Source organism: Primulina huaijiensis, chromosome 5 (genome assembly GCF_012295235.1).
Source record: "Primulina huaijiensis isolate GDHJ02 chromosome 5, ASM1229523v2, whole genome shotgun sequence".
NCBI classification, from domain to species: Eukaryota; Viridiplantae; Streptophyta; class Magnoliopsida; order Lamiales; family Gesneriaceae; genus Primulina; species Primulina huaijiensis.
Window position 1 is genome coordinate 518,205 of NC_133310.1, and position 23,205 is coordinate 541,409.

The window sequence follows — 23,205 nt, forward strand, 5'->3', positions numbered from 1 at the left end:
TGTAAGCTATCAATATCCTTCGGTTTTGATATTTTCTAATCATCAGGCAAATTTGAATGTAGCCAGCCTTAAAAGCCATTGGTGACAATGGTATGGCTGACTATAGTAAATAAAATCTCCCAACATTAACGCATCTTCTGCCGGCAATACATAAATTTACAGAAAAAAATTATACATAAAAATATTGAATGCGAAAACAAAACCCCTAAGCCCATGGTATTAAGTAAAAAAAAATGAATTAGTTATGTTCACGTAAAATGCATGTTTGCAAGTCTCAGCTGCTTGTCCACGGGTAAATATTCTTTCAACAATATACTCGTGCGATGCAGCAACCGCAATAAGACATCCGCAGTGTCATTCTCGCTCCTGTCAATCTGTAAATAGTCGGCACTCTCTCTATGCGTGACCCAATCATGAATCCTCTCCGTTGATGTCCATATGTAAGAAGCTACAGATTCCGCAGCCATCTCCCAACCTGTTCCCGATAGGAGAGCGGAAAGGGTGATGGGCAGGTCACTCAGTACACTTACCTTATCAGCAACCAAAATGGGCATGTATTTGCAGCAGCTGCCACATAACAAACCTAGAAACCTTAATGCCTGCATAAAAAGGAAACCCACAAAGTGATCGCTATAGTTAGCCACATTCTTTTCTGCGTTATATCGACCCAGCTCGTGGACTGCAAAGGGTTACTTTTCCTAAGATTAGAGTTTTATGCTGAAACGGGTGCAATGGTCTTTTGAGTTTTCATATGCTAAGGCGTACAATGTGTGATTTCTACACGTTTTGAGAGCTAGACAGAAAGTACACTCCGGTTGTCTCTGGTTACACAGAATCAATTGAAGTACATCTAATCATTGTGCACAACCATCCAAAAAAACTAGCAAAACTAACTTGAACGGAAGGAGAGGAAATGGAATCATAAAAAATCTAAAGAGAAAAACCAAGTAAAATTATAACCCTCCATTTTAGATATTAGGACACCTTCCCTCCCCCCATTGGAAAAATAAAAAATTATAGCTAGGACAACCAGAATTTTGTATAATACAATAAGCTCAACGTGGCAAACTCCAGGAAAGGAAGAGGAGAAAAGGTAGAGGAGCAACATTAAGGAAATCCTATGAAGGTTCCACGCTTCCAGTCGTAGTGCAAGTTCTCAACATGAACACACATTTGATGGACACATGCTACGTATGATTAAATGTGCATATGTTGATGTGGCACGCACAATGTAGTAGGTATAGAAATGAAAGCGTGTCAAATCAGATTTGGTAATTACTAAAATTATACTAGTCCTTAACAAGATTTTATTATTATTCACTCTGAAAGATCTTCTGCTATATCTCCAATATATTTTTACTTATAAAACAAGGTAATAATTGTATTCTGAATTAAAAGTTTTGGCTCCTTTGTCATCTGTGTCTCTGGGATTTTGTTTTGTTGCATTCTTCAAACACTGTATTTTAACTATTATTCAAAATTCAACAAAAGATGAAAATGGAATACCATTTTCTTTAAAGCGACAATGTTTAACTCGATTGCAAAAGGCAATGGATTTATTTGGTTCATACCGTGGAAGGGTGACTTGTCACACAGAGAATTTCAGCAGTATCAACTAGCCATTGTCTTCTAACATTTTCTTCTGTGTCTTGCAAAGTTACAGCGATTTCTACCAGAATATTCCAGATAACTGCAATTTCAAGACTTTAGTAAGTCTACTGGCGTGGATCCTAAGAATGTAGCATTATTTAATTTGATAATCAGCAAACTAACCTTCTGAATCAGTGTCCAATATAATAGCTTTCCATTTTGCAAGCTCCAACAGAGGAACGGAACCATTTCGAACTAGCGCCGCTTTAGCCTGAATCTTTTTCAAAGTTTTCAAATCTCTGTTCTTTTCTTTGAAATTTGAATCCAAAACCTGTAGGAGAAAAATTATTTGACAGTTCCAAGCTATGCGGTTTTGCAATAACAATTAGAGCTGCAGAAGCTTAAAAATAACAAGGGAAACGGTACCATCAAAAGATTTGATAGCCAACTTTGCCGAGCCTTCCCCAGGCATCTAATTGCTTCGGCCCATTCCGCACTGGAATTACTATGATATAATCCAGTATCAGTCAAGTGAGACGACGGCAACATTTCAAATAGAACCTCCATACAATGCTCCAAAGTATATGCATAGTCATGAGCCTCTAAAGCAGATTTGTTTAAACACAGATACAATCCCTTCCAGCATAAAACTCTTAACGAGACTTTCTGTGCTTGGTTATATTGATCAGAAGACACAAACCACAGTATGAAGGCAGCTAGATCATCAAAGAGCTTTTCTAGTCTAGAAAAAGAGAATATCTTCAACAGGGCTCCCAGGTGCAAGAACACTAGTGACTGCAGATTTGACTCAAGTGTCTTCAGTCTTGGCAGATCAGATAGTTCATCGAGGAAGCCAAGGAGAGAATCAAATTGGTTTGCATGTGATAAAGAAAACAGGAAACATTCCTCCCTGAGTGTTCTCCTCGAGGCTAAATTTCTTGAAGGCACTTCGGCCACCTGATCACTATATTTCATGCATCGTCTGATGACTGCACCCCAATCCAATGATGGCAATCTTGGAGCATGTGAAAGACATCGCAAAGCACAAGCAACTGTGCTGATATTAGTTCTGGTACCAAGCTAAAAAACATTACAAACAAAGTGAGAGCTGATTAGAAATTAGTATTTGTTGCCCCAACTTGTAAACGTATGAAATCACAATGACAGACGACACAAAGCACAAGCAATTGTGTTGATATCAATTCTGGTACCAAACTGTTATATATGTGTGTGTGTGTATCAAACCAAAATGATGGCAAATCAGTAATTTATTCTTTATTTTCGAAATTGTAAAACTTTAGAACGAAAGCCTACCTCGGGATAATTCACATTTATCAGCCACAAAGACAGTTTCATGACCAAACTATCTTCAGCTAAGCCCTGAGGAATGGACTTGTGAACACCAGATTGGTTATGCACAGCAATCTCCTCATATGAGGTTTCTTCAGTAAAGACATAATGCCTGAGAAATGTGACTGTCCACGATGCATAATGCTGCAATCGAGGATCATCAGAATTCTGAGCCACAAGAAATATTTCTTGAATCAGTGTGAGCAATTCCTGCTCTAGAACCAGATTCGAAAGCAGCGGACCCAAGGCATAAGAAGATTCCTGCCAGGAAATATAATATCAACCCATTACAAACACAATAAACGTGTTTTGACTCCATTTCCATATATGCCTACAGATGCTATTTACCTTTTAGAAATCAAAATGATAACTTCCCAGATATTAAGATGTTTAATTGGCTATGGGTGATAATCACATTCAAAAATAGTATATTCCATCGCTCAAATTCATGCGCCAGAAGCTTCTTTTGACATCCACTAGGAAAACCATATAGCACAAGGGTATGGGCGTGGGCGTGGGCGTGGGCGTGTGCGCAAGTAAATCTTTTGTAGCCGGGAAATATTTAATTTTACCCAGGTTAAGTTGCAAATTTTTTTACCATATATTTTAAAAAGGAAGGGCATATAATGTATCCTCTAAGAAATTATAAAAATAACATGAGTGACTTGAGTTGGCAACCTTTTGGCTAAATGTGGTATGCAAGGAAGGTAAACGATAATGTGGAATCAGTATTCCAGCACCAGCCCCTAAAGCGTTTACAACTCCAAGCATTCCTCCTAGATGAATAATTGGAGGGTGAGGACTGGAGTAAGTTCTCCTAAATAATGCCAGCAAACCTTTAACAGGCTCGACTTCTAACGAGTGCACCCCCGCATTTAAAATGATAGAAAGAAGACTTCCAGCTCCTACACAAGATGCCATCAACAAGTATTGGTGGAAGGTATCAGATAATTCAACAGATAGCAGTTCAGAGATTAGCTCCATGAAGCCATTCACAATATGGACCAACTCAATGCGATCGATCAATTCAACCCTTTGGCAGAAAAGTACTATAGATGGAATCGCAAGACATGCTCCTACAGATAGCATTTGCCAACCTGTTTCACTTACATCTGACTTAGAGAACGGGAAATTCGCACTAGGAATAATCCATGAAAAGATCAGATCTTTTAAATAACAAATTGCATCATGAGCGCCGGCCCTGTATAATGCACCAAAAGAATTCCCCAAACCAATGATAGGTCCGGCAATACCCCATATGTCCTCCAGATCCAGACTATCAGAATCCTCTCTCAGAAACTCAACAGTATCAGGTCGGGTGGAATCATCTGTTCCAAGAGGAAAATATGAAGCTAGCTTTTCAAGAATATGAGCTGAAGATCCAGTAAACTGGCATATCATCTGGACTAAGCTTCTAAGGATTTTCCTCAACAAATCGGTTTCCTGCTTATTGAATGTGTTATTTTCGTGTTGAGTATTAGATTCAGAATTGACTCTAGTCAGTAGATCTTGACACGAGAAACCCAATCCAGTTCCACAAGCCCCTTTCACAAGGGTGCTCTTGCTAACAGATGCCACCTGTAAAATAACAAACCAAAGCTAACTGTATCACATCCAAGTTAACCCAGCTAAATAGAGATATAGTTCCAATTTCAAAGAATAACAGGATCACCATCCAAATAAATTGACATCGAAATTGCGGTAACCATACATGATTCATGCATCTAACATGTAAAAAAAAGATTAGAGGGTTCAGAAAGGAGATTCAGTGATTCTGCCAAAAAAAGGAACCCAATGAATAGATTTTTCAACGACTTTTCTGATTGGAACGAGTGACACACTTTCAATTAAAAATTTTATATGCATAATGAATAATGCACCACAACATTTAACATATTAAGCAACAAGAATGTTGCAAAATCATAAATGGTGAAGCACAAAAATCCAAGTTTCTAAGTCAGACCATTCTCAGTCACAGCTAAGCCTCATTGGTTTCTTACTGCAAATAATACAAAATATTAAGCTCCAAACCTCAATGAGTGCATTGATATTTTCAAACTTTTGCTTGTGATCAGTCACATGCAGGCAACATGATATCAACCCAAGAGAAATTGCCGCCGACCACTGGCGATGTTCATGCTCATACTGAGATAGCCAATTGAGCAAGAACTTTGAAGCTACTGACTTGATGGTGTGTGCAGAAGGTGGTAGTACCTACGTCAGAAAATAGCAGTCAGGGATCCATATGATATGTGACAAAGTATGTATCTTAAAGCACAACATAATAGACTTAATTTAAATCAACTTGTGATGTCATTATAATTCTTGGATATACCCATCATATGATTTGGATCTCCCCCAAAGTTCCTTGCATAGCTCGTAAGTTCTGTAAAGATATAAAATTAATCCTCCCCACAAACTTACCTTGAGCACTCTGAATTAGTATAGGAGCTAGAACAGCCATTGGGATTTAAATTTATAATTATTTGCAGTTGACTCAATTCCTAATTTCGTTTAACACTGAAACTCTTCTAATCATTTTACTATACTGAATTCCATCTACAATCTACATTAGAAAAAATAAGTTCCTGTTTCATGAAATTATTTTAGATGAGCAAAGCAGCACAGAGAATCCATGACCGGTTCTTAGAATCATGAAAAGCATCGATGTTTCTGACCGTAGGCAAGGAACGGTCAGAAACATGATAAGAATGATCCATGTGGTGAAAAGAAACAGATGATTATATGGTATAGATGATCGAATTTCTATGTTAATCACCAGACAAAAAGCTCCCAGTGCAAGAGCCATATTCTCAGCGGATTGAGGGTTTGCTGATTCAGCTAACCTTGTTATAACCTGCATGATTATGATTAAAAAATTCAAATTAAAACTTTTTCAGAAAGCCATGAATTAAAGCAAACGACAACCATAAAAGGACAAAAAGTATACTAAACCTTCAAAATATAATCACCAGCCTTCAAAGTTTTATCTGGCACTGTATGCGCCTTTGCCTCGAGTACCATGATGCCTGACCTAATCCATCTCAACATAAAAGGTTTCCAAGATTGCAAAGAGAAAAGTGCAAGCAAGATATTCCTCGAAAGCTGAAGAGAGGCAGCTATTTCCATGGTTGCATCCTCATATACAGCATGCACATCCTGTTGTCCCAGTGCACTGGTGCTCAAAGGCCAGTAAATTCAAAAATAATGTAAACATGACACAACAAACTTGTTTTCTTACTTTTTGGTGAGTCCTATCTTTGGGAGTAGGGATGACAAGTAAAGCTGCACCAGGCAATTCTTTAGCCCTGTGGTTACTACCTGTAATAGAAATAATGATGGTAGCAAGAATGTACATATTTGAATCCAAACATATATTTCAGAATTAAAAATGTCAGTCATAATTACTTGAACATTGAAACTCAATGTGTGAAACATCATTGTCAAAAATTAGAATTTGAAATTGATTGAGAAGAATGGACTAGAAAGCAACTCGATTCTTTAGAAAAGTTGATAGAAATAGCATCGCGTGAATACACTAACCGGTAGGTTCTTAGGTGTTTGAATGTGTCAATGCATCAGGCAATGAGCAAAGATGGATAATAACATCATTCCACAAAACATTAAGATAATATAATTTACAGAACCAATTGGTTCGTACCTGAAGTAAATATAACGTCAGGGACAACATCTAACAGCTTAACGATTTTGTTTCCAGAGACCCTTCTCTGCTTTACAAATCTTTGTCTTGTGCTGCAAAAATATAAAAAATATCGATGTGAAAATTTTATAGTTTCTATCAAAAAAGTTAGATAGCAAAAATGGTATCATCTAACATGTGTTCATGATTTATAATTTTGACTTCAAATTCTTCCACTGCTTTCAGTAATTCAGGGTTAGCCTGAGAAATGAGCAATTCCATGTTCCTGCTGCTGAAATCTGGTATGCTATTCTGAATATGCACCCCCTGGTTAAAAGGGGCATGTTAAGAGCCAAAAATTTTAAAATATTGAAAAGCAAGGACAAATATATAAAACCCTGATATCCACTTAAATTATAACGATAAGTTCTAAAAGAACCGTAAATGCCCTAGTGCCATCATTTTGCTTCCAGATTCAGTAACAATATATTCTGCCAAACAACGTAATAATAATATAGTACAAACAACTAACTGATCCATGGACACATTCAAAAAACCCAAAGCCTACCTCATACTGCAATAAAGCAGCAAAGGCAGCTTCTTGAGCAAAAGTCCACAAAGAACTCTGACTAACTTCTCTATAGGTTACAATACTCCACAATATGTTCACAACACTTGTAGCAGCTCCAGGATATGCATCAGCATCCATTGACCCCCACTTCAGAAGCAGAGAAAGGCTAGAGAGTGAAAAAAGTATTGGAACATTAGAAGTAACTTCTCATGGTATCTGAAGAGAACTTTATCAGGAATAAATCCTACATCAGGCTAACAGCAGAAGAAACTGAAAATTTCTCAAGATATATGAACACACCTAAAGGGCAACTGAAAAAATATTCATATTATTGCACTTCTCCAAGAATATCCAGAATGAGAGACATTTTGAAGACAGCACTAAAATAAGTAAATAATGCCCACGAAATATGAAGGTAGATACGAGTGAAACACAACAAAGAGTACATCAGTACGGTAAATCGATAACTGACAGGCCTCAATAAAAAAACTTAATGTAACTCATAGAAGTCTATTAGCATAACTATTTAGGGTCAGTTACACATGTCTTATCCATGTAGTTACTAGTTACACATGTCTTATCCATGTTTGTAGTTACATCAAAAAATCCGAGCCCTAAATTATTAGAATCATTCACAATAATTTGTATTCCTCAAATCCGTTGTCTAAACTCATGTAATGAAAAAACACAAAAAAGAGATGCATGCAAGAACAAATGGCTTGAAGAATTAAGGTCATTAAAACCTTCTTCAAGATAAACATCTGAGCTTATAGTTATGCAATATTTCTCTACATTGTGCTAAACAAATTGTACAAAGAGACATTATGTCTAAAATCAGGCCTGATGGCATATTCAAACCTCATTTTATTTAAAAAAAAAACCTTTAAGAAACAAAGGGAAAGAAGGAAATAAACTCGAGGAGAAGAGTTCAACCAATGGAGGAGCTAACTGCCCACACTTGGCCCAAAAAAATGTGTGTGTGTGTGTGTATTATAATTTTTAGACCCAAAAATTTTGCTAATATTATACGTCTAGCTCCCCGTACCAAACCCAAAAAACAACAATTTTTTTCTTAATAATTTATAGACTCAAATTTTATATTCAAATTTTAAAATTTTTACCCACTATACTAACCAGATAGATTGTTAATCCTCTACACAGTGTTTTCTCCTCATGAGTCATTAATTTCATACGCTTTGATTAACAGTCATTCCAATTCATATTAATCATCTTCCATATTCTCTACAAAATCCAGAATTTCATCAAAATTTAGGTTCGATTTTTCCTTCAATATTCTTCAATCGTTCAATTGTTTTTTAAAGTATGTGTCTTTTTTGCGATCGGGAATGAATTCATGCATATTTTTTAACTGTAGGGTTTATATTTTCTATCAGATTTTGTTTTGATCGTGGGTTCTGTACACGTTCTTCGTCATTTTTCCAATGTTTCCCATCAACTAACAAGTGTTTTTGGCTGTGTAGCTTGTGTTCGAACCTTATGACACGTTATTTAAGGCTGTCAATTAACCGATGTCCTTTTTCTTGCTTTATTAATTACTGTATATTGTTGCCTACACTGAACCACAATCATGGCTCCGCCCCTGAGTTCAACTCATACTTTTTCAAACGGAGTCCTAAACATATGCTCAAAAGATCAATCCAAAGGCCAACAGTTGCTTTTGAATTGATTTAAATCTTAAAGTTCAACATAATGCAACTAGAAAAAGAACGTGCCGGAGTGATTATTTACCCATGAGCAACAAGAGCATTCCCCAAGTAGTTCCGTGCGTGCACTTCAATCACATCCCAGGCTGTGTAAAAATCTGAGCAAACAGCAACACAAGATCATAAATTTTTAAATTGTAATTGTATCAAGAAAAAGCAAAGCAAGTATGCATTGGAATAATATCTCAGGGCTACATTCCCGTCATGACAAAAGGAATCCACAAGAATATTACGAGTAGAATGCTGACATGACTGAAGGAACATGCGTTAAAATTAGAGTGCATATCCAAGTGTGAGTAACATCAGTGTGCACAGCCAATTGTAATTTAGTTTTAGGGTGCTAGCTCGTTGAAAAGTGAATATTAGAGTTCTTCAGCTCTCAAACAGTCCTTTAGTTGGTTCATCATCGAAATCACGGAACAAGGGTAACAGAAAAACCAGCTCTGAGAATAGCTCAGTACTGCCCATTATAATATATACTGCTCGGTCTGCAATGAAAGGACTGTTACTGAAGGAGTGACAGGATTTGGAAAAATAATAAGGAACTGGCTGATTGTTGTCCAATAAAGATGTAATTGGAGGTTCCCTTCAATCGTTAAACCACAACATTTTGTGGAGATGGACCAGAGGTAGGATAACAATCTTAACACAATATAACATTACAAAGCAATCATAGAAGTCCGAGACAAGAGCACCGCTATAAATGTCTCCCTAGGTGCATAAAAGAAAGAATTAACGCAATCGTTTCAAAAAAAAAGTAATTCAGCAAATTTTTCACAATGCAGGCAATCATTTACCAAACAGCAGAACAAGGAAAGAAGAGACTATAAGCAAACACTACTCATACCATAACACGAGGATATAATTTCAAGTGACTGGACAGCATTTCAAACAATTTTTTCTTGGTAAAGGACTGAAAGCATAAAAGATAGATATACCGATGACATCTGCTTCACAAAGGCAAGCAAGGCTTTGGAATCCAAGAGACCGAACTAAATGATCGCGGTTTTCAATGCAAGCCTGGTGATTCAACTAGACAAATTAGAGCAATTCACACAGCACATATACAAAGCCAAGACAAAAGCAAGACATCACACCTCAACAGACAATATAAGGTCCACACCTCGATCAGGGTTTTGTTTGCAGACATCTAGAATAGAAACGGCGATACTGATGCAGATACTTCTTTCAGATGCAAACTGCCTTAATCCATTTTGATGCAACGATTCCTAAATTTCATGAGAATATCAAAGAAATGGAACATTTACTTGTCCAAAAGGAAGATATTAAAGCATAATGGTAGAGTATTACTGCAATACAATCATAAAAGTAAAATAAAACACAAACCACTCAAACCTCATCTTTTATTGATTCAATTTTTTTCTTTTTATTGTTAGCATTCGTGGAAGCAGTAGCACAATGAATTTAGTGAAAAATAGTTGGTGGATAACAATTTGTCCACCATCCAATCTTAGTAATCTTTATGTGTTCAACCGCACATCTAATTTGAAACCGTAAACATGTGTAGAGATAAAATTTTACAAGTCTGTGGGGTATTAAAGAACAAAACCATGCCACAATTCTACACAGTACCACATATATAATCGAGTTTCTATGGTTTTAGTTTTAAAAAACTAAGATGATAAACATGAAACGCAATCTTCTGACAAGAAATTGGATAATTTTTTTTCAAAACAAGGCCATGCACTTAACAATTTGTTTCCCTGTTTCCTCTTCCAACTTGCTTATTTTTAAAGTTATTTTATTAGGTACAGCAACAACTGTGAAAATAGCACTTGATTCAAGACAACCATCACTGCAATTAAGAAAAAAAAATTAATACAATAGACACAATTATGCATGATTTTAACAAGTTCATGCTAACCATCCTAGTCCTCCCTTTCCTTACACTATTCAAATTAAAACTAACTATTAGCACGATCAAGACGAACAGCATGATATTAATACTTGCAGAACTGCACAAGTGCAGATGCTGAATGGCACACGCATGATGCATAAATATTAGTATTGAAAGAATAAGTGAGCACAAAAATTAATATATAGCTTTAATCATGAAACTAAAGCAAACAAATCACAAGTCCTCAAGCTCCAGCCTTAAACATGAGATATCACAAGCATAACTGTTGTCTATTGTTTCAGCTTTAAACTCAATTCATTGTTTTACGTTCTAAGAATATTTCATGAGTTCAAAGAAACTACAATTTGATTTCATAATTTTTTTGTCCCTTTCTTGAAAGGTATAAATAAGTGTTGGGCAAGGTACAAAGATGTGGTGAAAGTAGAGAACCCCCTGATATGCTGTTAACTCTAGCAAAAGATGATAGAACAATGACTACAGAAATCTGGAAGAAAGTCAGTAAAATCTAAGGAATCAAAAGGTAACCAATTAGAAATCACTATCAACTTTATACAGATGAATTCTAGTTTAATGACATAGCAATGAAAAAAGATTCCTGATAAAACTAAATTAGAAAAATAGAATCTTACATGCAAAGTTCCAAAGACACGATCATTTATCGCCCAGTTTAATGACATAGCAATAAAAAAAGATTCCTGATAAAACTAAATTAGAAAAATAGAATCTTACATGCAAAGTTCCAAAGACACGATCATTTATCGCCCATGTCTTACAAATCATGCGTACTGCAGTAGCTTTTATGACACTGGAAACAAATACAAAATAAAAACCAATCATTAACAAAATAAGAATCAAATAAACACATAATAAGAGAGGGAAGAGAACCTTCTGTCACAAAATGGTGTAACATTTCTTGTTTCAAATTCTAATTGAGTGGCACGTGGAATTTAATTATGGTCCACTAACGGCAATTTGAAAATGCCATTCAAATGCTATTGAAAAATCATGTAAAATACCTACAACAATAATGAAAATCGTCGCAATTCACACCAAGTAATAATGAAAATAAATTTTAAGATAAATTTTAAATAGAAACTATTGGGGAAAATTCATACATTCAACATCATCAAAAAATGAATTCATGAGTATGTATAACTTTTAAATCTATCACTAAAAAAACACGGTTTATTTTTTAAATTATAGTAAAAAAAATTATTTCTCAAAATATAGTAAAAAAATAGAAGTTCATGATTTCAGATAATCTGCCATCTTAATATTAACATAATAAAACCACAAGAAATAAATTAATTATATTATTATTATTATTAAGAAATAAATTAATGATAATTTTAAAAATATTAAATATAACAATATTAATAAAATTAAAAATAACGATAAAAATAAAAATATTAACGAAGTAGGCACGAACAAAATTTCTGCTAAACTAAGATAATTGGCCCAATTTATTTAATTTGAAAAATAGATTTGGTTTTTATTTTTTAAAAATTAACAAATTAGTTTATTCAGTTTGGTTTTTGCTTTATAAAATTTATTCATATAAAATAACGTGATTTTTAAATAAAAAACGATTTTATATGAGATTTTTAATATAAATTTCTATTTTTCAAAATTTTTAATTCGGTTTATTTTAGTATAAATAAAAAATCAGTCTATTCTAATTTTTCTAGTATTTTTAAAGGAAAACCATACAAGCACCAAAATATTTTTAAAATATATTCATTATCTTTGCCCATAAATAATGAGAAAGGATACTCTTATTTGTTATGGAATTTAAAATGAATTATAAAAAAATAAGCCCATTTGGTTGTTACACCACAGCCAACGATGGGATCAAGATAGAATAGCATTTGCACAGCAATTTCGAACTGCCATTAGTGGACCTTAATTAAATTCCATGTGCCACTCAATTAGCATTTGAAACAGGAAATGTTACACCATTCTGTAACAGAGTGGTTTTCATACTCAACTTTTTACCTCTGCACGACCAAGATTTTTTTGGAAAAAAATTGAACTCCCAGATAATATGAAGGAAATAAATTTAGCCAGGGTTTGGAAATTTAAGAAAATCCATAATCTAAGCATGAAGAATATGAAAAAAATTCACTAGAGGATCAAGATATTATCTAAATCAGTCAGCGGTTCCCAAAATTAAATTTGGTATCCTACTAGGTTCAGGCTTGAAGTCTACACAAAGCAATACACGGCCACCTACTAAGTATGATTTCTACAGCAGGTGTTGTTCGGGACCTCTAGCTGTCCTGGATTATGGTTCACAGCACAAGAATTGCTCAGTTGTGATGATGCCATGTGTCTTTTGACTAAATATTTCCCTTTAGTTATGTTTACCGGTAACAAAGTAATTTCACCTTAAAGAGTTAAAGTTCATCTATAAAATTGGATAAATAATGCTTCGACATATTTTGTTGAGCTATTAAGGACGGAACTGTGCATGCATGTCAGCTCAAACCTTGAAAAGACATACACTAGTTGAGAAAATTACCGCGTGATCTAACATATATGCGATTAAGTAGAGGAACCAAGGGCAGAACATAGAAGTGAGTTAACTCCCCCAAAAAAAAAACCCCACCCATCAATATTGTCTTTCAGAGGATAACCACGCATTTATACACAACCACTTCAAAAATAAGAATAGTTACTGGATACATACGGATTCACATCTTTGTTAAGCATTGGCAGAAGAATCTGAACTACCAGAGGTGTCATTGCGGAATGTGAAGCAAGTGACGGAAGCAAACCTAAGAGTTTTAACTGTAGAAGCGATAAAAAAAATTAATTTACTAGCAGTTTGATATCCACAGATAATCACTTCTTTTCTTACAAAAACACATCCATGCATACAATCAGAAATAAAGAACATGGTTCATGAGTTTCAAGTCCTGGCTCACCAGCATGTCATGAGCATCATTGTCTTTATCTTTACTAGAAAATATATGACTGTAGAATAGAATGGCTAGCAACAACGGAACACCGAGCTTAGGTTCCAGACTACTTCCAATAGCCAAGAGATCAATGACAGAGTCTCCCCGTTGATGCAAGAGAAAGACACTTGCAATAGCACAGAGTACCAAAGGCATTTCTGACAGACAAAAAGGATAGAAGGCATCATGTAGAATGGATTGATTCAAAAGAACTTTAACACAAAAGATACTCCAAGATACGTTATGACTGAGACATATATCGACAAAGCATGAAAATGGTTTAACCTGTCAAAAAGCTTCCCCCAGAGTGTGCGATTGTCGCACTCTGCTTGCGCTTTTCAATAATTCCTACACAGTACTCTCTTACAGAGGAACTCCAAGTTTTTAATCTATTTTGCTCTTCATTGGTGTACGCTTTCCTATTAGAAAATAAATTGATATAAACCAAACCAAGCGACAATGATTTATCCTGCAACAGAAGAATTTTGCATAAATAGATCGAGAAGACAAGCCAAATAAAAACCATGTTTATCTTTTAGTCTTTTACAAATAATTAAAAATTTTCGTAGAAACATGCCACACAAGCACACTTCCACAAAAGTTGAGGTTCATAATTATTTGATTAATGATAAAATAGGAAAATGTAATCTAGTACTGGAAAGCATACTTGTTTTCTAACTCGATCAATGGCAAGGTTATAAATCAGTAAGCCAAGTAGAAATAATGACGACAAATTTTTTACCGAGGTGATTAAGCAATACCTCAAACCACAGATTCCTTAGAAACCTAAACATAAGGTGTCCGGGAGTTGTGATAGACTGCTGTTTCCATTGTCCAGCCGGCTTTTTCTTTGGTGCAATCAGTAAAGCAGTAGCAGTCTTCCCCAGGATAGAAAGTATATCACTGGCTATTTGTTTAACACACCTAGACGGAGAGGAAACAAATGCAAGGACAGGAAAAATGAACAAAATTTCTTCAGTCAACTCACTTGTAACGGCATTCATGTCATATTCTGCAAAACCATGCGAAAGTTCATTACATAAATGTAGCAAAGCGATCATTTATAGAAGCGTGCAACTGTGCAAGCGTTTGAGAAGCATTCCATAGAAAATTTTAAATACACCAAATGGCACATGCTAGGTGACTGAGGATTAGTGATGCAGTGCAAGATGCCTTTTTAACACATTGAAATCGCCCCAAGTCCAAATAACGCAACTCAAATGAGCAGGTTTTGGATGATGTCAGATTTGGAAAAGAAATAGGCTACTTTGATTTTAAACGGACCAACAAATAAGACTCATGACTTTGTCATGAGCCCGACAAGATTTTGGGCAAATTCTTTCATTTAGGCTTTCAAATTCGTGTTTACTCCGTTTTTGGTAAGTTTCTGTTTTGTCAATAAATTGATCTTGGAAGACCGAAATTTGATTCCAATTTGATTTCCTTGTTCCTTAGGCAAGATAATTTCTTTAATTACGTTAATTACATCATTCCTATTTTTCGAAATATTTCCCCATTTTGGTGATTGTGAATCTGTTCTACATAAATGGGCTTTTGAGGTAAAGACAACATTTCAAATGAATAAAATTAAATTGAGTGTTTTTTTCAATTTTTTCCAGATTTTCCTAGCATTCTCTGTGAATCAACATGTTATTTCTTTTTATTATCCGCTTCCACTACATCAATTAGTTACCCCGATAGACTGAGATAATTGCAAAAAAATGTAAACAACCAAAGCATAATATTGGAGCAGAAAACATTACCCCTTTCATTTTTCCATCTCAACAGAAACAAAACCAATTGCAGTACAGGATATTGTTCGTGTTCAAGCTCCGACTGCACGAGAATTGGGAACAAGGATAACATCACTGACGAAAATTCAGCCATATAATTAAGGTTAAGCTCTTTTTGAACACCCAATAAGCGCCTTGATGCATCTAAATTTTTTTCCACCCCACCCGAACAATTGCGAAAATCTGTATGCAGCAATAAAATTGCTTCCACCAATGCCAGACCACATAATTGAGCCTCACGAACTAGCTGATAACATTGAGAAACCAGTAAAAAAAATTATCTAGAAAACTAAAATCAAATGAGTAAAAGGGAACATAATCAGCATAACAAAATAATGACAGGCTGAAAACCGTGCGCAAGAGAAGAGTGAGATTTGTTAATGGCATAATCAACGTACAGATCTCATTCCAACTAACTGCCTCAGCACCACCAGATATGCATCAACCAAGCATTCAACAACATAAGAAATATTCGCAACCTCCTGCAAGAAAGGACAGGGTAGTACGGCGAAACTTCAGACAAACTGTAATATAATGATTCCTGAGAGATAAATGTACTTTATGGCACATTTCAAATGGAAATCAGGTACAAACAACATCATTTTGAATAAAATTTATAACTTACTTCGGCGTTCTTACAGGAGAAATATTTGAGACGCTCCGATAACAGGTTGACGATGGGAATTGCCTCTTGAGGAAATGAGCAACAGAAAGCCAGTATTGTGGAAAATAAGCTCCTCACAAATGCCGAACTATGCCCCATAACCGGAACTTTAACAACCAAATAATTCAAGAAAGGGCCCAAGAATTCACAAACTGCCTCCATTCCCAGATGCTTACACTTCAGTATAAATAAAACTACCTGTTTCACTAGTTCGCACTGAACCTCGTTTCCACATGAAAGAATCTGCAAAATCCAAAGCATTTGTGCGTTACATGGCACAAACAAGCAAATAAATAAAACTTCACAATGCCTTTTCTTGAATGATAAAGAACAGACCGAATAAAAAAATATGATATAATGTCAATCTAAACTAAAAATGTCTAACGTAAGAAAAAATAAATATTAGATAAACCACCTTAACGAAGGGATGAATTTCCGACGAATGAAATTTGAAAGAAGACGGTTTCTCTTGGAATCCAAACCTTGCAAGAAATCCAATCGCTTTAATGAAAACACAGCGAAATTGGGGACTCGATGAAGCTTCGAGTGCAGAATGGATTTCCAATAAGGCGTTGGAGATATCAAATTTCGAGTCTTTGACCAATCGGCAGAGTTCCCGCGTCGATTGCTCAACGACTGCCGGGGAGGCGGAATGGAGGCAGTGGTTGATGGCATCGACGCCGGCGTCGGATAAAGGCGCGGAACGAATCTTCTCGAAGATTGAGATAACTGCAAGTCGCTGAAGCGAGGGTTGAGGAATTCGGGTTTTCTCCAACAGTGGAGCGTAAGACTCCATCGTTGTGACTGATTTAGAGGGGGAGACACGAGGTTGATATCTACTCAGCGCTTAAATAAATTCTCTTCAGACAGCTTGCTGTTTCAACAGACTTACAATTAAATCTAAGACTCTACCTGTTTTTAAGAAATAAAAACTTAAATTTACAACAAAAAAAAAATTTAAAAACCCTATTTCTCCCTATTTGAAATTGATTCGTTTCTGTAATTTTTATTAAGTTTTTTTAAATTTTAAAAATGGAATTTAAAATTTAAAAATGGATTTATTTTTAAAATTTTAGTTTTTTTCTATCAAATATCTTATCTGCTAATTTATTAATTTTACAAATTAACAAATTTTTAATATGCTATGTTTGTTATTTTTGTAAATATCAAATATCCTCATCTGTTATGTTTTGTTATTTTTGCAATTTTAAGCCTTATTTCATATAATAATTATCGTAAATTTTTTGTAATTTTTTCAATTTTAAGCATTGCTTCATATAACAAGATCATATTTTTTACAATATCTGGTCCGTTATGTTTTATTATATTTGTAATTTTAATTCTTTTTATATAACTGTCATAATTTTTTTCCATTTTAGTCTTTGTTTGTTTATTTTTGCAATTTTAATATTTTTTAATTAACTTGTCTTCTTTTTGCCGTTTTCGTCATTGTATACCATTTTAATCATTGTTCCATACTACTCCCAAAATTTTTGGGATTGCAATTTTAGTTATCGTTTGATGTAAACTGATTATATAATATTTTTGTTATTTTTCCGATGCAACTCGTATGATATTTTTGCGATTTTAGTCATTTTTTGATGTATATAATGTGATTTTTTTATAATTTTAGTCATTGTTTACCATTTTAATCATTGTCTCGTACCACTCCCAAAATTTTTAATTGCAATTTTCGTTTCTGATATGATATTTTTGCAGTTTTAGTATTTTTTTATGTATATGATATGATATTTTTACAATTTTAGTCACTGTTTGGTGTAAATTGATTATAATATATTTTGCAATTTTAGTCATATAACCTATGTAATACCTATTTTAATCACCGTGGTTGACATGACAGTTATACAACAACGTTAGTGTATTGAATAAAATTGTCAAAAATAGCTAAGGACGAAAATTGACATGTAGAAAACAAACAAACATATATATATATATATATATATCCCGAAATTAAAGTGTTTCCAAAATAAAAATAATGGAGATTGAAATTTTAAAGGGTATTTATGAAAACATATAAAAGCATCATAAAAAATTGCTTTCAATAGAATAAGAAAAAAACGATAATAAAATATTCAGACGGAAATATCCCAAATGATCATAATTTGGATTTTGGATATAACAATTAGAGAAAATAGCTCACAATATAACTCATTATACGCGATTAGCTTTCAGTATTTATATTTTTATTCAATATTAAAAATATATATATACAAAGAACACATATATTTGTGTCTCTAATAACTAATTAAATTTGCCTAAGTAAATACGTAATAATAATTAATAAAACAAAAGTACATTATTATCACTACTGAAATATTCATTCGAGCCGCTGCGTCTTCCTGTGCTCTACTTTTGATCATTTCGCCGGTTTGTTTCGTCCTCTCGCCGACCTGAACCACGGCCTCCTGCATTCGCCCATGCTGCGGCTGTGTGCGGTTACGGTCGGTCATGTAGACTGTGGCAACTCCACCAACTATTTCCACTCCTCCGGCTGTAGCTCCCATAAGTTCTGCACCGATGGTCTCACTTCTCCGCTAGTTCCCGAGCCAGTGAGTTGACCACCGACAACCACTCCTGTTCAGTCGCCTCCATCTCCTGCACCCGAGCTTGGCCCCTCAACCGCTCTGGCGTGTGCACCGCCTATCCTGACCCCAATTAAAGCACCTGCTCTCGCTCCTGGGCTGCTCAGCAATATATACATGTATGTGTGTGTATATATATATATATGCGTGACATTGAGTTTCTGGTGGGCTAGGGAAATGCTCTTGAGATCCAAAGAAACGGGCTCGAATTAATTGGGCTCAACTTGAATTGAAATTGGACATTGTCAACTGGAATCAGTAGTCTGTGTTTGGGTCATTGTCTAAAGGTGACCAATAATGCAGAAGCCTTTCTAGTGAAATATGTTAATGAAATCCAATTTATGATACCGATATCTCACACAGATTCAAATATTAATTTTATTACGATTCATCATTTTGAATTCTTTATTTTCGGATTCATTATTCGCAAACATACACTTTTTTTCCATATAAAATCACGAGCAAAACGTAATTTTGCAACTAAAAAAATTAAGCTCTAATTTTACGAAAATCGTGTTTTGAAAATTTAAAATTAAAGGTAAAATCGATGTTTTGATTGAAACTAAACGTGTGTTGAATTTTGTTATGTGATATCAAATCCTGATAATAGATAGGATAGCCTAGGTGTATGTGGAGATCCCCTAGCCGGCACATGGACAAGCACAAAATGACATCTCAAAGTCAAAAAGGCAAATATTTCAAATTAATTCGATGGCCCCATCTTCCTAGCTGCAACCCCCCAAAAAAAAAATCATTAGGAAAAAATGATTTTATACATTTACCAAAGTGAAAGAGGATGAATAAAATATGGCCCTTAAAAAGAAAATATATCGACTATTTGAATTTTGAACACGTACATTTTTTATCGATTGAAGGATATATATAATGACTTACAGTTCATCTGACATTGACGTCAAAAATTTGAGATGAAATTTCAGATTCAAAACCTACTATGATACATTTCAGACCAAGTTAATTTTTATTTTTTTTACCGATGATGTTATCCTTGTGTAATTCCGATATTTGTGTGAGAAAAAGGTTTAAAGTTAATGAAATCAATCAGTGAGTTTGACGTTGGGCTTCACGGGTCCTTACTCCTTACATTGAGACAAAGTGGTGTTTGGGTCGGTTCGAGGGCCCAATGACTTGAGAATGATGGATGGGACTGATTATTTGAAATGACAAGACTTAAATTGCATGTTTTTGTTTCTTTTTAATTACTTTATTAGAAAATAGATAATGACCCGATCCTAAAGTTGTGTGTCTGTTCTTGGTGGTCGAAGATCTCCAATATGTATATCATTTGAAAAGTATGAATAAATTGGTTATGAGTCATTGGGATTTCTCCGAGCATAATCCTTTCAATGTTTAAGTAAGATAGAGTAAGAAAATAGGAAAGACAATGAGGAAAATTAAAGTGGAGTAAGAGCGCGTTTGATTGGAAAAATAAATGAACTAAAACATTTTTTTTTAAAATGATTTTTTTAAAAGTGTATTAAAATGTAGGTTATTTTTGGGAAGTTTCGAGCTATCATTAAGGTTCCCAAACTCCCCCCTTCACTAACTAAACACCACATGTTTTTATCGTCATCTCCTCCAATTAATCGGACGAAACTCAGATATTTAAGTTATCAAAAAAAATGGTGGAGCTAAAGGACGAGTCTTGGCTATCTTCTCCCTTTTTTTTTAATATTTTTTACAAATTTATAACTTTTTTTTATATCATACACAATTTTTTTTAAAAAAAGAAACACACATATATATAATTAATTAAAGGTCATGCAAATATCTGTAAGTTCATGTTTATTTACATGGGGAAAAAATATCTTCCTAGGATTTTTATTTTTTTTGACTGTTGTGGACAATGACAATTGTTTCATATAATTGAGATGCACAAAATATTATATAGAAGTAAAAAAAACATTGTGAGTGATATTTATAAATTAAATATTTAGGAAAATCAATTATGTGCTGTGTTGTTCACATTGGCTGTGTCAAATTTCTTCGTTATTTGACTAATATTTGAACTTTTTCTTAAATCTCTGATTCATGAATATAGTCAAATATTTGCTAGCAAAAAAATAGTTATAAAATTAATATTAAAAGCACACGGTCAATATTTCATTATATAAATTACTTATATATATAACAATAAATAAATGAACATATCTAATCTTTTTCTAGTTGGATGAATCACCGCCGGATACATTTAGTCTTTAATTTGATCCTTTGTAAATTAGTAAATATTTGTTGTTTGTTACAAAAAAAATTCACATACTTTTCCTATTAATCAATGTTTCTTTGTCTTTGTCAGCGAATGATGTTTTTAATCACGCTATATAAATAATTTCTTTTGCGAAATAAAAATTTCCTTAAAAAAGGAAAAATATTTTACTAAATATTAATGCCAAAGATGATCGTGTGGTCTTCTATTCCGAGCAATGGAAACACTAAAATTGATTGGTATCAATGAAATTATATATGTAACTAATACTAGAAATTAGAATTAGGTTTTGCTTTAAAAAAATTTCGGGTATTTTGATTGCCAAAGTATTAGCAATACATACTATTTTTGTCTACTAATATCCGATATTAATAAGGAAATGTCACTCGAGACAAATATATCTGATCAATTAATGTTTTATTTCGCACCAAACAAATTTAATATATAATTTATTATATGCATGGAGTATCATTTCTAATTCCGTTTTTTTTCCTCTTTTCGGATGGTAAATATTTCTAAAAACATGAAGTCATGTAAATCAAACAATCTTAAAAAACAACTTAATTCTGTTAATTAATTACACCTATATATTACACACACAAGGCATATATTACATGGGATCAAATGCTAATATGCTGATTATTATGGATTCTAAAATACTCCAATGTCCACACAAAATTTTCACAATATCCACGTACAATATTCATGATACAAACATGATTAGTTCACAAAATAATTACATGCATATTCCATTTGCTTGATTACATACACTTAGCCCCTGCCATGCCTATCATGGTCATGTATGTTCTCCCCCGAAGGATTATCGATCCACGGAGGAGGATAAGGGAAGCAAAACCCTATATTTGGGTCGAAAGACGACCCACCGGGCGCTCCATAATCCGGATTCCTCCGCGCAATATTATTATTGTTTTTGTTCCTCGGTGGATTATTTTGCATATGATTCATGGGATTATGGTAAAAATTTGGCGTGTTTTCGTTGGTCACATAACGCATTAAATCGGCGTTCGTTGCATCCAGTTCCTTCTGGAGATGGAGAACCTGTCTCTGAAGAACGGAAATGGCTCCTACACAGCCGTAGACCGGATCCTTGAGCCGAGCCTCGGCTTCGTATGCGAGAGAGTTCACTGCATCTTCTCTTTGATGTGGGGGGATTTCGTTTAGCAGTTTGCTAACGTTGCTGGCTCCGAAGATTTTGTGTACATTGGCGAATTTTGTGGGTTCCTCGGGAGGAAAATAGGGCGCAAAAATGCAGCCTGACACGCACTTTCTCCTCAGGAACTTGCAGGCGGCACAGGGAGGGTTGGAATAGTTGGAAGTTGATGCCATTCTGCTGAAAATATATAATTACTCGATGGGATCATATATTAATCATGTGAAATCTAACAAAAATTATATATGAATCAATTATCTTGATGGTTAATATCTATGATTAATCAAAATTCAATATCTAATTCGATTGTTTTTTCTTCAGGTAGGTGAGAAGAAAAATTCAAGAAAACCATTTGGTTCCGATCAATACTTTTTGGCGAAAATATATGATTTAGATCTGAGTAAACCCATGATTTTTTATTGGTATCATCACACTATTTTGATGACGAACTAAATGTACTCTCGATTACGTGAAGTATCAGAAGAACACCCACGATGATTCCGCAACACAAGAACCTTTTATTGAATGTGAAAAATACGGAGAGATTAGATTTTGTGCGTAGAAAGACCAAACCATGTCAAATAAGATACCTAATAAGCATCAAACTTAACATATTAATAATCAATCATATTAATGACTTATTATGTGTTGGGGTCAAAGTCCACGTGAGCGACTAAGACCAACACTTCTGATTCAAGATTGGGCAAGAAATGTACTTCATTATCAATCAAAAACATGAAGAGTACGTCCTGAAAGATTTACACTAGAAGTTGTTAATATTTAACCAGCTTTTTAAGACCAAAGAAGCTCACCTTTGTGGTTTTCTTATGGGTCTAACGTGCAGTATAGAACCCAAGACTACTGGAAAAATGAAATCAATTATACTAGTAGTTGCGTACAGGAACTTGTAAATTTTGAATCAATTCACCCGTCAAGTCTTTTTCCGTGGGAAAAGAACATAAGGAGCAAAGTTCTTTGTAATTCTGCAAGAAACCACACACACACACACACACACACACACACACACACACACACA

General features: G+C 34.4%; 2 protein-coding genes across 2 annotated transcripts; both read right to left on the minus strand.

Annotated features, from left to right (window-relative positions):
* Nucleotides 1-2: 2 nt before the first annotated feature.
* Nucleotides 3-17,030, minus strand: LOC140976100 (protein RST1). The gene is made up of 25 exons (XM_073439989.1): nt 16,587-17,030; nt 16,133-16,414; nt 15,906-15,989; nt 15,478-15,754; nt 14,476-14,726; nt 14,000-14,183; nt 13,682-13,872; nt 13,444-13,544; nt 11,484-11,559; nt 9,973-10,104; nt 9,814-9,895; nt 8,901-8,973; nt 7,149-7,317; nt 6,777-6,907; nt 6,602-6,693; nt 6,182-6,261; nt 5,896-6,099; nt 5,720-5,797; nt 4,972-5,154; nt 3,619-4,518; nt 2,905-3,201; nt 2,017-2,670; nt 1,774-1,921; nt 1,572-1,690; nt 3-599 (listed from the first exon to the last, which is right to left on the minus strand). The coding sequence occupies exons 1-25, from the start codon at nt 16,965-16,967 to the stop codon at nt 249-251; spliced, it is 5,520 nt and encodes a 1,839-aa protein (XP_073296090.1). The 5' UTR covers nt 16,968-17,030; the 3' UTR covers nt 3-248.
* Nucleotides 17,031-21,637: 4,607 nt separating this feature from the next.
* On the minus strand, nt 21,638-22,388 carry LOC140976102 (LOB domain-containing protein 25). Its single transcript, XM_073439995.1, has one exon. It carries the CDS (start codon nt 22,343-22,345, stop codon nt 21,770-21,772), a length of 576 nt encoding a protein of 191 aa, XP_073296096.1. The 5' UTR covers nt 22,346-22,388; the 3' UTR covers nt 21,638-21,769.
* Between the last annotated feature and the right edge of the window lie 817 nt (nt 22,389-23,205).